Here is a 12513-nt window from a genome sequence, read left to right as displayed (position 1 = left end):
ATTCCTATACACTGGAGTTTCTCCCTCTCTCACACACCTGGGCAAAACACTGCCTGTTTTAACATCTAGCCCAGTCTTGCTTAGCCATATCACCTCCAGGTGTTTTGGACTACAATTCCCATCAGACCCAGCCAGGATGGATGTGCTCTCGGAGGCTGGTGGGAGTTGTAGTCCAAAACATCTGGGCACGGGCACCAGGTTGGCAAAGGCTGATCTAACCGGACTAGGAGTTCTGACCTCCCTCATTTCTTCTGGGTCCTAATAATGTCACCTTTTTCTTTAAAAGAAAGATCCGCCTCCTACTTAAACCTCCGACCACAATGGCTACTTTTCCATTCCGACTCCTCCATTCTCCGGCAGCAGGGGCTTCTTTCTCCAGCTTTTAAATTATCCCTGGTTTAAAAATTACATGTCACCCTCCAACTTGCTGAAAACTCCTGTGTCTGTTGAGCACCATTATGAAAACAAACGCACCTCCACCACCAAAACCCTGTCTGGCTCATAGGTTTGCTTTGATGCAGACCCACAACAGAAAGATCAGCAGACACCCGGGAAGAGCTCTCGGCTCGCCTAAATGCCATATTCTGGATTACGGACAATCCTGCTCGCCCCCTCCTCTCCCCTCCCGGTCCGCAGGTAGCTTTCGCGTTTGCGCGCAGCTTGCAACGACTGCGACATCCTCTCTCTCTCTCTCTCTCCCTCCCTCGCCGGCCTGACTTGGAGATCCATTCAGACGTGCCGCGGTGGTACCTGCGGGCTATCCTGCAAAGCCTCTTCCAGGCGAAGCCTGTCGACGGCGGGCATTGTCTGGCGCTGGAGAGGCGAGCGTGAATTATTCAGGCTGGGCGGACGATCCTGCTTGCAAGAGGATCTCTTGTGACGCGTCAGCTTCGGATGCTGCGCCCAGCCGAGGGACCTGGCGAGTTTCCCTTTCCCCACCGCAGCCGGGAAGGAGATAAAAGAAGCGAGTTCCGCAGCCGCGCAGCGCCCAGGTGCGTGAAGCAGGTAGTTGCCGCCTGTTGCGCACCAAGCCAGCCAGCACAATCCGCAGGCAGCCAGCCAGCCCAGGACCACTCCTCCCAGTTCCTGTTTCTGGGAGGAAGTGGGACGACTAGTGGAGAGCATCAGGAAGTGGGGCGGCGCTGCGGCCTGGCCTCCTGCAAGAAAAATCCACACGGGCAGTTTCTTGTTTAACGTGCGGGTTAAAGGCAGAAGAAGAGAGGCCCTGCCGGATCAGGCCAAGCGTCCATCTCACCCAGCACTGGCCAGCCGGATGCCCAGGGTGGGGGGGGGAAAGTCCAGCAGAACCTTCACAGCCGAATTTAGAGCTGCAGATTGTCACACTGCAAGACTGAAATCGTATTTAAGGCTCCCAGAGAAATAAAATGAAACATAGCTGGCATGAAGGCCTATTTCAGAAAGAGCATCGTTTGATTCTGTTGTTAATATTGTCTAAGGCTTATCTGGCCTTGTAAAATCGTGTGTGATCAGTCTGATGACAGCCAAAGAGCTTGTAAAAAACTTAGGGCTGGCAGAAATAGATACATGGACTGATGAGAGAAATAGCACAATATGAACTGGACCTGGGTAGATAAAGCATGTCGTGAATTAAAGCAATTTGCACTATGTATATGAAAGCAGAGGTTGGTTTTTTAAATGGTATTGATGATTTTGCTGATCAGTTCTTAAAGAAACTAGAAATTCTAATGGCTGCCACGAAAATGCTTTGCTAAACACCCAACAAGAGGTGGTTCAAAAGCTTGCAACCCTAAATCCATTCAGAAGGTACAAATAAAATATTCAGATTAAAATATTGGGGCGTTTAGGTGGAATGGAATGATCTCGGATGCAAGGATTGTAGGATAGTGTTAGAGCAGCTGTCTTGCATGCAGATGGGCCCAGTCTCCAGCATCCTGTCTGAAATCCTGGAGAGCTGCTGCCGTTCAGTGTGGCCAGCACTGGGCTACATGGACTGGCTCAGCTTCCTTTGTTCCTATGATACCTGAGGGACCATCTCCTCCCATACTCTTAACCACTACATCACACTGACTCTATCTCCCCAGGACACATGAAGTAGCAAGAAAGTCAAATGGACAGGTTTAGAAAGCCATGGCCACATTACTGAGTAAATACAGCAACTCTCACATGGATTTAGATATCTGGGCATCCAGATCAGAGGCAGGCTAGTGTCCCAGAGCCTCTCCATAGGTACTGAGTGATGTCTTAACAGCCATGTTGTGACTAGCACACTCAAAGCTGGCAGCTTCCTCATACAGCAACAGAAACTCAAAGCCTTCAGCAGCTGCTTGATGGACAGCTTTCTTGACAGACAGCTGCTTGATGGCAGCTTCTTCACTACAGAAACACAACAATGATTAAAACACCGGATGAATTTCGGCTTTCTGCGCAGCTCTTAAAGGTGCAGTGTCGGGGGGGGGGCAGTGGATGATGACAGGTGACAATCTTCTTTACCAAGGTGTTTTTAAATTGATTTTTGTCTCTCTTCATGGAAGACTATGGTAATATTATAATCATTAATGATTACTGGGTGTGAAGAGTACAGTAATTGAAAATTTGAATTAATTAAAGTGGTATGATACTGATCCAGGCAAGGATTCTGTATATTTTTATTGAGTATAATACGTCTTCCAAACTTACCTGCTTTCTCGCTGTTTTCATGATGGCTACTGCTTTGTTGCTGTTGCTAAAATCATGTATAGAATTTGTTTATAATAACAATAATCAGCAGCAGATTACCAGAGAAGAGAAAGACAGAAAAATGCAACAAGAAAGGATCAACATAAATGAGTTTGCCATTGAAAGGTAAAGAGTAAATAAAAGTGGAAGAAGAGGGAAGTATTGCAGCTGCTCTTAAGCAAAAAAAATTCTGCAGGTATTCTGGAGAATTAGATTTCTCCCACCAGTGTAGGCAAATTTTGCTGCATCTAGTACAGTACTTTGTTAATCCATAATCAAATGTGTGCCATTACTCTATAAATTTGTTGTTTTCCCTCTCTGACTCTTAGCATATTTGTCAGCTTCATAATGTATGCTTTTGTACTGAAAGCGTACTGAGTGTGTGCCAATAATAATAATAACAACAACAACAAGAACAACAACAATTTATTTATACCCCGCCCATCTGGCTGGGTTTCCCCAGCCACTCTGGGCGACTCCCAACAACATAATAAATATCACAGGGTGTGTCTGCCAGTTGCACTTACCTGCTGCTACAAATCTGGCTTTCCTATTCTAGAGCAAAGTATAACAGCTCAGGTAGCCAGATGCAAAGGAAGACAAGCATACCTTCTGAAATTCCCCTTTCTGCATAACTAAGGTGCCCCTCCCCTTTTTTAATCTGGCCACTCTAACAGCAATGTTGCTGTTAAACTCCAAATTGTGAAATAATGAAAATTCTGTTTCCTTTTAAGTAGGCTCTAAAGCATTTAAGAAATCAAATTGCTTTTAGCTAAAAAGGGTAAGTAAATGTTTCGACTTTTTTGAATTTTGCGTTCAGCTGCTTTTAGAACTTGTGTTAGGATGCTGCTCTGAAATGCTTTAGTCTGTGGTTTTTATACTTTAAATGTTTTTATTACTGAATTGTTTTTATAAAGATTTTATGTTGCCTTGGGAAATTGATAATTTGTAACAATTTATATTTATAGTCGGAAGGCAGCACATGAATCTTTGAAATGTGTTTTGAGCTGTTTCCCCCCTGAAATAAACAGGGAACACTAGTTAGTTTATAAGTGGAAGCTCTTTTTTTCATAAGCAGAGGAGGGAGATGTGTGTGAGCTCAAGACTTACACACGTTATGCAAAACCCTAGTTTAGTGTTATGTCAAAAAAGACCTGTCATTCTCCAGAACAATTCTGTTACTAATGTGACGATCCTTTGCATATGTACTTTAAAGTATGATATTATTGAACTCCATGAGCCATTTCTGAGGAAATATGCAAAGGATGGGTGGATGAGTGAGGTGTGTTGCTATTACTATAATGGTTTAGCAGCTGAGGCTGGCAGGAGGTAAGGTAATTACTTAAATTCAAATCTGTTTCCCAGCAAACTGGCATAAACTGCAGCATGTAATATTAAAATAAATAGAAACAAAGCTATTACAAAGAATATTCAGTAAAATTCATAGGAAATAAAGTATAAAATATAGTGATATACAATACATCTAAAAATTAAAACTCAGTTAAAAATAAAAACATATCACCACTAGGCATGTATTACTGTACTATTAGCATTATCAGACATTAGAGTGGATATATTTGGAACAATTCTGCAACTGCTCCAGCCTAAGTAACAACTCCTAATGTAATTCTGCTGGATTTTGCCTTCCCAGAAGTAGAAAATATTTTGTCCAAAGCTGCCCACACAGAAGCTTTTATCTGCCCCTAAGGTACAACCCATGCAAATGTATCATGCTTAAAAAGGCTGAGGGATCACAAACTCCATTCCATGGACCCAAGGTTGTCTCTCAACTGGGATTTGAAGCTGGCCAGCAAACCTCAGTTGAAAGGAACTCTTGGTTCAAATCAACCATGGTTAACATCTGTGTTGATACACTGTAATGTGATGGAGGAGACTCTTGAGAGTCCCATGGACTGCAAGAAGATCAAACCTATCCATTCTTAAGGAAATCAGCCCTGAGTTCTCACTGGAAGGACAGATCGTGAAGCTGAGACTCCAATACTTTGGCCACCTCATGAGAAGAGAAGACTCCCTGGAAAAGACCCTGATGTTGGGAAAGATGGAGGGCACAAGGAGAAGGGGAGGACAGAGGACAAGATGGTTGGACAGTGTCCTCAAAGCTACCAGCATGAGTTTGACCAAGCTGCGGGAGGAAGTGGAAGACAGGAGTGCCTGGCGTGCTCTGGTCCATGGGGTCACAAAGAGTCGGACACGACTAAACAACAACAACAATGTTTAACTGTGGCTGAGGCCAACAGGGGAGGAATGAGAGTGGGGAGTGCATGGTAGGGGAGAGGCCATGGAGAGAAAGAATGCATGTACAGATGCATTTAAGGAGCTTGGGGACCATAAATGATGAGACAGATCTTCAACACTTGAGCCATAGAGCTGGGAAAGCTAGTCAGGGATTGCTTGTTTGAAGTGAAGGTCACTAATTATAGCCAGTCCTTGGGGTTTACATAGCTTTGACATTGATTAATATTGCATATACAGTTTGGGATGTGACCCTTTAACCCAGTGTCCTAAGCCTGGCTTGACATGAGTCCTCTCTGCCAGTGTGGTTCCTGTCCCTTGATTAAGACCCATAAACAAGATTATTGCCCTCTCTTTGCTTTGCCGGTCTGAACGAAAGAAAGTCGGCTAGTCTCCCACCAGACATCAGCTCTGACACTCAGTTTCAGTCGGTTGAAAACGACAACACTAAAATGGATTTTTAATGTTAGCAATTGCACTTTCCTAGCTGGGTTAGGAAAAGGCAAGGTTTCTGAGAAAGGAACGACTGAATCAACACTACATTTCTTTCTGAATATTGCCACCGTTGTGGTTGGTGGCAGTGGTGCAATGTGGTAATCGCACCCTAATTCATTAACAATCGTGGCTTCCCCCAAAGAATTCTGGGAACTGTAGCTTATCCCTCGCAGAGGTACAATTCCCACCCCCTGTCAACTACAGTTCCCAGGATTCTTTGGAGGGAAGCTATGACTATGACATAAAAGACTTTAGACTTATGATGTGGATGCGAGGTTACATACTATGTTGAATGGTCTTACAGCTTGCTTGCTTGCTTGCTTGCTTGCTTGCTTGCTTGCTTGCTTGCTTGCATACACACACTAACCATAGATGGTAATGTTTATTACCTCACTTACATGAAAATGTGGAGAAGTGGCTCAGCTGCCTTTGGCCATTTCTGCTGAGTGGGGCCCTGGGCTTCTGCCTCAAAGTCCTGCCCTGATGGTACCACTTGCTGATGGTGTCAGTGTTACAAAGTGAGTTTTTTTGGATCAAAGCCATGACCGCAGGAGGAGCCCACCTTAACTGACAGATTAGAGGCATGTGTACTCAGTGACCCTGTATGCACAACATGCACAGTGGTACATGTGCACAGCTGTTCACATGTCACAATAATTCTGCCTTACTAATTTGTGCACTGCTTATATGCAGAAATGGCTTCTAGACATTTTACAACTGTAAAATCAATGCACAATTAAAATATACAATAACAGTTACATCGGGGCATTGAAACCACCTTAATTAAAATAGACAGCAAAGCGACCAGTTGAAAAGCAAAAGAATTAAATTATTATTATTATTATTATACCCCGCCCATCTGGCTGAGTTTCCCCAGTCACTCTGGGCGGCTTCCAATCGTTAAAAACAATACAGCATTAAATATTAAAAACTACCCAAACACGTGAAACAATGAAATCAGAAATTCAATTCAGGGGAAAGCTAGCTATTATTATTGTAGTGTGGTGGGTAGAGTCTGTGTCCTTGAATACACAATAGTTGTACAAACCAGCAAGTGTGCACTCCTTCACACAGGCACTTTGGCTTCATGCGTACCATGCATTTAAAGCACATGACTTCCTTCAAAGAACTCTGGGAACTGTAGAGTACTAGGAATTGTAGTTCAGTCGGTGAGCAGTCAGCTACAGTCTCTAGGATCCTTTGGGGGAAATCATGTGCTTTAAATCTGTGGTGTGTACGCAGCCTAGCACACATGTAGCGACAGCCTGTGTTCAGTGCCAACGTGTGAACAAGGTTTTTAACTCCTATGATAGGAAGACTTCTAAGTTAACTCCCTTTTCTGGCCCCAGGATGAGTCTCTTAAGCTGAAAGATGCCCACTGCCAAGTGGGAAGGGGCAGTAGTTGGTGGAGTACATCAGAGGCAATATTGCAGGGCATAATGCCTTCACTCATCCCTTTCAGCAGCAGTTTCAGAATTTGCATGTGCTGAAAGCGACAGGTACAATGAGCAGTTGCCACAGACCCCACCCTCACACACACAGCTGTCCCTGAAGCCAATCATCTCATAAGTAGTTGACTAGCTCAGCAATCCAGTTGCCTGCTGCTGTTCCTCACAACAAAGAGGATTTCGATTCCATAGCACTTTGCAAACTAAGCCAACACCCATGAATTTCCTTTCTCAGCTTAAGAACTCCGCACTTGAGCTGCCTGAAAGGTCCTTGGAGAGAGAGGAAGGGAGGGAAAAAGAGAGAGGCATTGTTTAGTCTATGATTCAAGCCTGAGAGCCTATTATGCCAACTATAATCTATCCCGTGATTTTATTTGATCTGACTGGTTCTACTAGTTTTGGAGGAACTGCATTCAACACACTTTACCATTCCAATGGGAACTTAAAGGGAAATCAGGGTTGTTTCCTAGTCAGGCACAAAATCTATATTTTTAGCATGAAGACCAGTGAAAGAGGGAATGAGCTGTTTAAAAATTAAAAGAGGCAAATGTTTCATAGCTGGTATAGTATACAGTGGTACCTCAGGTTACATACGCTTCAGGTTACAGACTCCATTAACTCAGAAATAGTACCTCGGGTTAAGACCTTTGCTTCAGGATGAGAACAGAAATCATGTTCTGGGGGCGCGGCAGCAGCGGGAGGCCCCATTAGCTAAAATGGTGCTTTAGGTTAAGAACAGTTTCAGGTTAAGAACGGACCTCCGGAATGAATTAAGTACTTAGCCCGAGGTACCACTGTAGTAGCTACGGACTGGCTCAGATTATGATCTAAACTAAATACACCTCAAAGCGGTCCACAAAAATAATAAAACAATAAAAGTATTGGTAAAAGCAGTTTTAAAAGCTGCTTGAAACATTTTTTAAAATTAAAATCAGCAATGAACTAAAAGCAGATTAAACAACATACCAACATTCTACATAACTGGGTAGGTTGGTTTAAACAAAACTGTTTTTAACCAGCACTGGAAACAGCTTAGTGCAGGCACCTGCCTGATGTTAATAAGCAGAGAGCTCCAAAGTTGATTTCTTACAAATGTGGAAGATATACTGTGTGGCACCTGAAACAGTGTTCAGGGTTCAGCTCCTTGCCCACAGTGCTTAGAATGTAACATTTCTGAGGAGGAGATGGAAGCACCTTAACTCCAGCACATATGCCAAGAAATAAATGTGCATGAACACTAAGGCATCATGTAGTGCACAGCTTATTAATCTACTTTCCCCCCTTATTGTTTACTTTGCTCTGGCTAGAAAATGCTCACACTTAACAATGATCAGTCAAACATTTACTCCTTTGCAGATGCTGAGATATACTTTATGGGGCACAGATTCACATATGCTAATTTATATGTATAGATGCAAATTTTGAAGCAATTGCAATAATTTAAATAGGAATACAATGCACGTCACCATAATGGAAAAACAATGCCCTTGTGACTTATGTTCTTGTTTGGTCTGCTGTTCAGGTGCTGATGTGCAACTTCAAGGCCTCTGCTTCTGTCCCTTCTTGCTGATTTTCTTTTACCCTTTAAACCAGATTTGGACCTGTTAGCCCTTCAAACAGAGGACTGTCCTCTGCAAAGTAGGACATCCAGGCAAAAGACAGGGCTGCCCATTGTGGGTTTAGGCCAGTGATATGATAGCAGAGGCTGCATACTGTAAAAAGGTACACATTACATTCATTGTTCCACCATTTTGCCTCTGGCCGTGCCCATCTCTGGCATGTGGCCCCCTAAGAAGGGACTGTGGCCCTCAGGCTGAAGGAGTTTCCTCACCTCCACCAACACCCTTCCTGCACTTAGTGATGCCCTGAAATAATCACAGACACTCCCTGCTCCCTCTCTCAGGTGGCAGTGCATCCTCATTCAAATGTCAGCTCTGCTCTTAAGTCACCTGGGTACCTTAAGCTGCTGCTGAGGTACAGTCTCAGGTGGTTATTGTCTCCATCAGTCAACTCAGCTGAACAATCTGAGTGGCTCACCAGAAGCACAGATTACTGGGCAGCCACTTTTGAGGAGAATATTTGAAGGAGTCTCTTGGCTACTTAGACGTGTGTTGATTTTGGGGCATTTGAGAAGTTTCCCAACTTGTCTTTTATCTGCATCGTGACACTGTCTCCCAGCTTAGAAGTGACAACGTGACACCGTCTCCCAGATTAGAAGTGCAAATTTAAGCAAACAAGTGGTGTGATTTGGTAAAATACATTTAAAAAACCCACATTCATAAATATTAATAAAAAACATATCCGTCCTTATGCCACAAGATTAGACTGTGATGAACATGTCTTCTCAGATTATCTGAATATGTAAACAAACCATTCACTCTTTTGGGGGTGCTTCATTATGTTTTTGAATATCGTATTTTTATTTTTATTTTAATTATGGCCAGGGGCCTCAAAAGCTGGAAGCGGCCCAGGTCTCTCTGGGCCATTGGGAGGGCCTGATGGGAGTGGTCCATACCTAGAGGGATGAGCACCTGGGAATGACACATCTGCTGTTTTGGGTTCCATCATGATGAAAGAAATGTGGGATACAAATATATATATATATAAATGAACAAATTATCCCAATGCTGTTTTAAAAACAAATAATAACAACAGACTTGACTCTGGAAGCAGTGTGGCAAAGTGATTGGAAGGTCAGACTAGGACCAGGGAGACCAGGTTTCAAAGCCTCACTCAACTGTGAAATTTCCTGGGCAGCCTTGGGCTAGTCACTGTCCCTCAGCTTTGACCTACCTCATAGGGTCGTGGTGAGGATAACATGGGGTAGGGGGAGAACCACCTTGATCTCATTGGAGGGAAGGTGGGATATAAAAGTAATCAATATAAGCAAATAAACTTGCTAATTGTCAAATTGTATCACCATGGGGGCTGGTGGTTGAAGCTGAGAGACTGTTCAGTTCAGACTCAAGCAGCTGACACCCACCAGAAAAGGGGCTCCTTAAAAAATAAAAAAGCCTTAGAAATAGGAGTAAGTGGATTAAATAGAGGTAGGAATAAATTTATGGATCTTCTGGAGTACCAAGCAACTTTGATGTCTTCAAATGTAAACATCATCATATGGCACTTGCTGGGGGGGGGGAGGGAAACATAACATTAGATAAATAGCAATTTTCTTCAAGTGGTTTTTCTAAGAAACTACTATTATGCAACAATGTGAACAGCACAACATTCTGTAAAAGAGCAAAATGACAGGCTTTTTGCTGTTCTGCCATTCCACCATACAGCTCTCTCTCTCTTGCGCGCGCTCTCTCTCTCTCTCTCTATATATATGAGGTGTCATCTAAAAATGATTCTGAGTCAATAGATATGGGATGAACTTTGGCTTAGCATGCCTATGCATAGTTTCAATAAATCAAAGTGATTAGCTTTCTTTCCCCCCATTTTCTAAGTCAGGAAATACACATAGATTCATAGAATTACAGAGCTGGAAGTGATCTCAAGGATCATCTAGTCCAACCCCACTGCAGTGCAGGAAGTTAGATGCCATTGCACCAAGCAAATGTTTTCCCATGTTTCCCAGTGCATTTTACCATCTTTCCTTATTGCAAAATGGCTGGGGTGGTGGTTTATTTTTTGTAAGGTTGGAGATCCAAATCTTTCATTTTCAACCTGAATTTGCTGGTATGTGATTGAATCCCTCTGAAAAATAGCAGCAGATTGGAGGCAACCTTAGTTTAATGGGACTTATTCCCAGGTAAGTGGGTATAGAATTGCAGCCTAATCCATTCACTTTCAGTATAATTTAGTTGCATGCTGAAGTGCTAGTCCCCTTTATCATATCATTCTCTGTCTCTTCCTAGGCAAAGAGAGATTTTCCTGTAGTGGCTTAGACTTACTAATATGATGGTAAGTAAATTGATCTTTGGACACCAGCTCAATAAAGCAGTCAAAGCTGTGTAAATCAAAACCAATAGGGCTGAAATACCTGCCCGTGATTAAGAAAATGATTAAGTACCTTCCCCAATAGAAAAAGACTGCTGATTAAGGGTCTTGATAAAATGCCAGTCTATTAACCTTGCTGCTATGTTAAGAGAAAGTGGCAGAGGGTAGGGTTTTTTTTGGTCTTTTCATTTGCCGTATAATTGATATTTATTTATTTGCTGTTGAGAAGCTGCCTTCTGTGTCTGACTTGGCTCAGGTTCTGATGTGAAGATCTGTATCCTGACCCCATAGGAGAAAGAACCAAAGTCAAAGAGAATGTTATCCTAACCAGAGGTTGTTAAATTCCAAGAGATTCCCAAGAAACCATAATTCTTCAAGCAGCTGGCTGATGCCACTTTGAGCATCTTTGGATGCTTGTGACCAGAGCAGGGACAGGGAACCTATGTTTTTCCCCGGTGTTATTGGACTACAGTTCCCATCATTCCTCACCATTTGCCATACTGGCTAGTGCTGACAAGAGTTGGAAGTACAACAACATCTGAAGAGCCTCAGGTTCCCTAAAATAGAGGACAGAGAAAGCAAGGAGACTGTGTTTCCTGTTAGTGAGTAGCTTTGCATGCAGCAATATCTTTTAGGATGCTTAGGTTTAATAGGGGCAGTTTCAATAGAGATAAAGAAATCAGCACAATAGGCCCTTTCCCACTCAGGAGCGCCAGCAACTGGTGTTCAAGGCATACTGGAGGTAGTATGTAGCCATCACATTGCTGGTGGCCATGAAAGTCCTTCTTCGCACCTCGACACGCAATAGCTATGGAATCTGCAGCTATAGCGGTGAGTGATGATGCAGCTACACCTAGCTGAAAGGGGTATTAGGTAAATTCATAGAGGAAAGGACCATTCATGGCTATTTGCCATTACAGTCACCATACATCCAAAGCACATTTCTTCCCTCCAAAGAACCCGTGGGCACTGTAATTTTATCCCCATCCCACCCCCCACAAACGCACAGTTTGCTGAATAATGATCATTCAACCATTCCCAGGATTTTGGGGGGGAAGTTGGTCATGTACTTTAAACGTGTGTTTTGCCAAGGAATGCTAGATGGGGTGGGGCTTGGGTAAGGATGACAGGGAAGTGGGAAGTTCATGGCCTGTTTCCCCCCAGGCATCTGGTTGCAAACAAGACCCTGGGTGGACTCTGGTGGGCCACTGGTCTGAGCCAACAGCAGGACCCTCCTGTGGTGGAATAGGTCGGGGTGCCTGGCTGTTAACCAGAAGGTTGGTGGTCCGAGGCCACTCAGGGATGGCTGTGGGCTATATATATTGTCTACCAACTAAAAAAACAACCAAAAACCTCTCACTTTAGAGCAGTTCCTTGAGAATTTGCTGGAGAACCTACAGGTAAATGACTGTAGGTCAAAGGCTTTACTGCATTTTCATTCGCTGCATGCAAAGACACAATTAATGTTTTATAAACTGTTCTTTCCATTACAATGTTGTATTTCATATTAGACTAAAGCAGTAATCAGGAGATTCCATCATCTAAAGCAGGGTAAACATTAATAAAGAGAAGGTCAGTTCCCATGTCCTAAAGAAGCAGAAATAAGGGAAACATTATGGATTTGTGTTTCCATTTCCATACTTGATTGAACCTGGACTGTGGGGTTTAAGCTTCACAC

General features: G+C 43.3%; 1 protein-coding gene and 1 long non-coding RNA gene across 3 annotated transcripts in view; one reads left to right on the top strand and one right to left on the bottom strand.

The window, feature by feature from the left end:
- Positions 1–1299, bottom strand: part of APPL2 (adaptor protein, phosphotyrosine interacting with PH domain and leucine zipper 2) — a 32068-nt gene extending 30769 nt beyond the window's left edge. Inside the window, exon 1 of one of the 2 annotated variants that reach the window (XM_082240493.1) lies at positions 751–1299. In XM_082240493.1, coding sequence (XP_082096619.1) covers positions 751–1125 — 375 coding nt within the window. In that variant the 5' untranslated portion in view covers positions 1126–1299. The remainder of the gene's footprint in view (positions 1–750) is intronic. The other variant, XM_082240492.1, reaches the window with a different exon arrangement.
- Positions 1–12513, top strand: part of LOC309542135 — a 56233-nt gene that overhangs the window by 1477 nt on the left and 42243 nt on the right. The window lies entirely within an intron of this gene.

This window comes from Podarcis vaucheri, assembly GCF_965113315.1.
Source record: "Podarcis vaucheri genome assembly, chromosome: 10".
Classification (NCBI taxonomy): domain Eukaryota; kingdom Metazoa; phylum Chordata; class Lepidosauria; order Squamata; family Lacertidae; genus Podarcis; species Podarcis vaucheri.
Note: the sequence above shows the minus strand (reverse complement) of the source record. Positions and strands in the feature narration are given on the sequence as shown.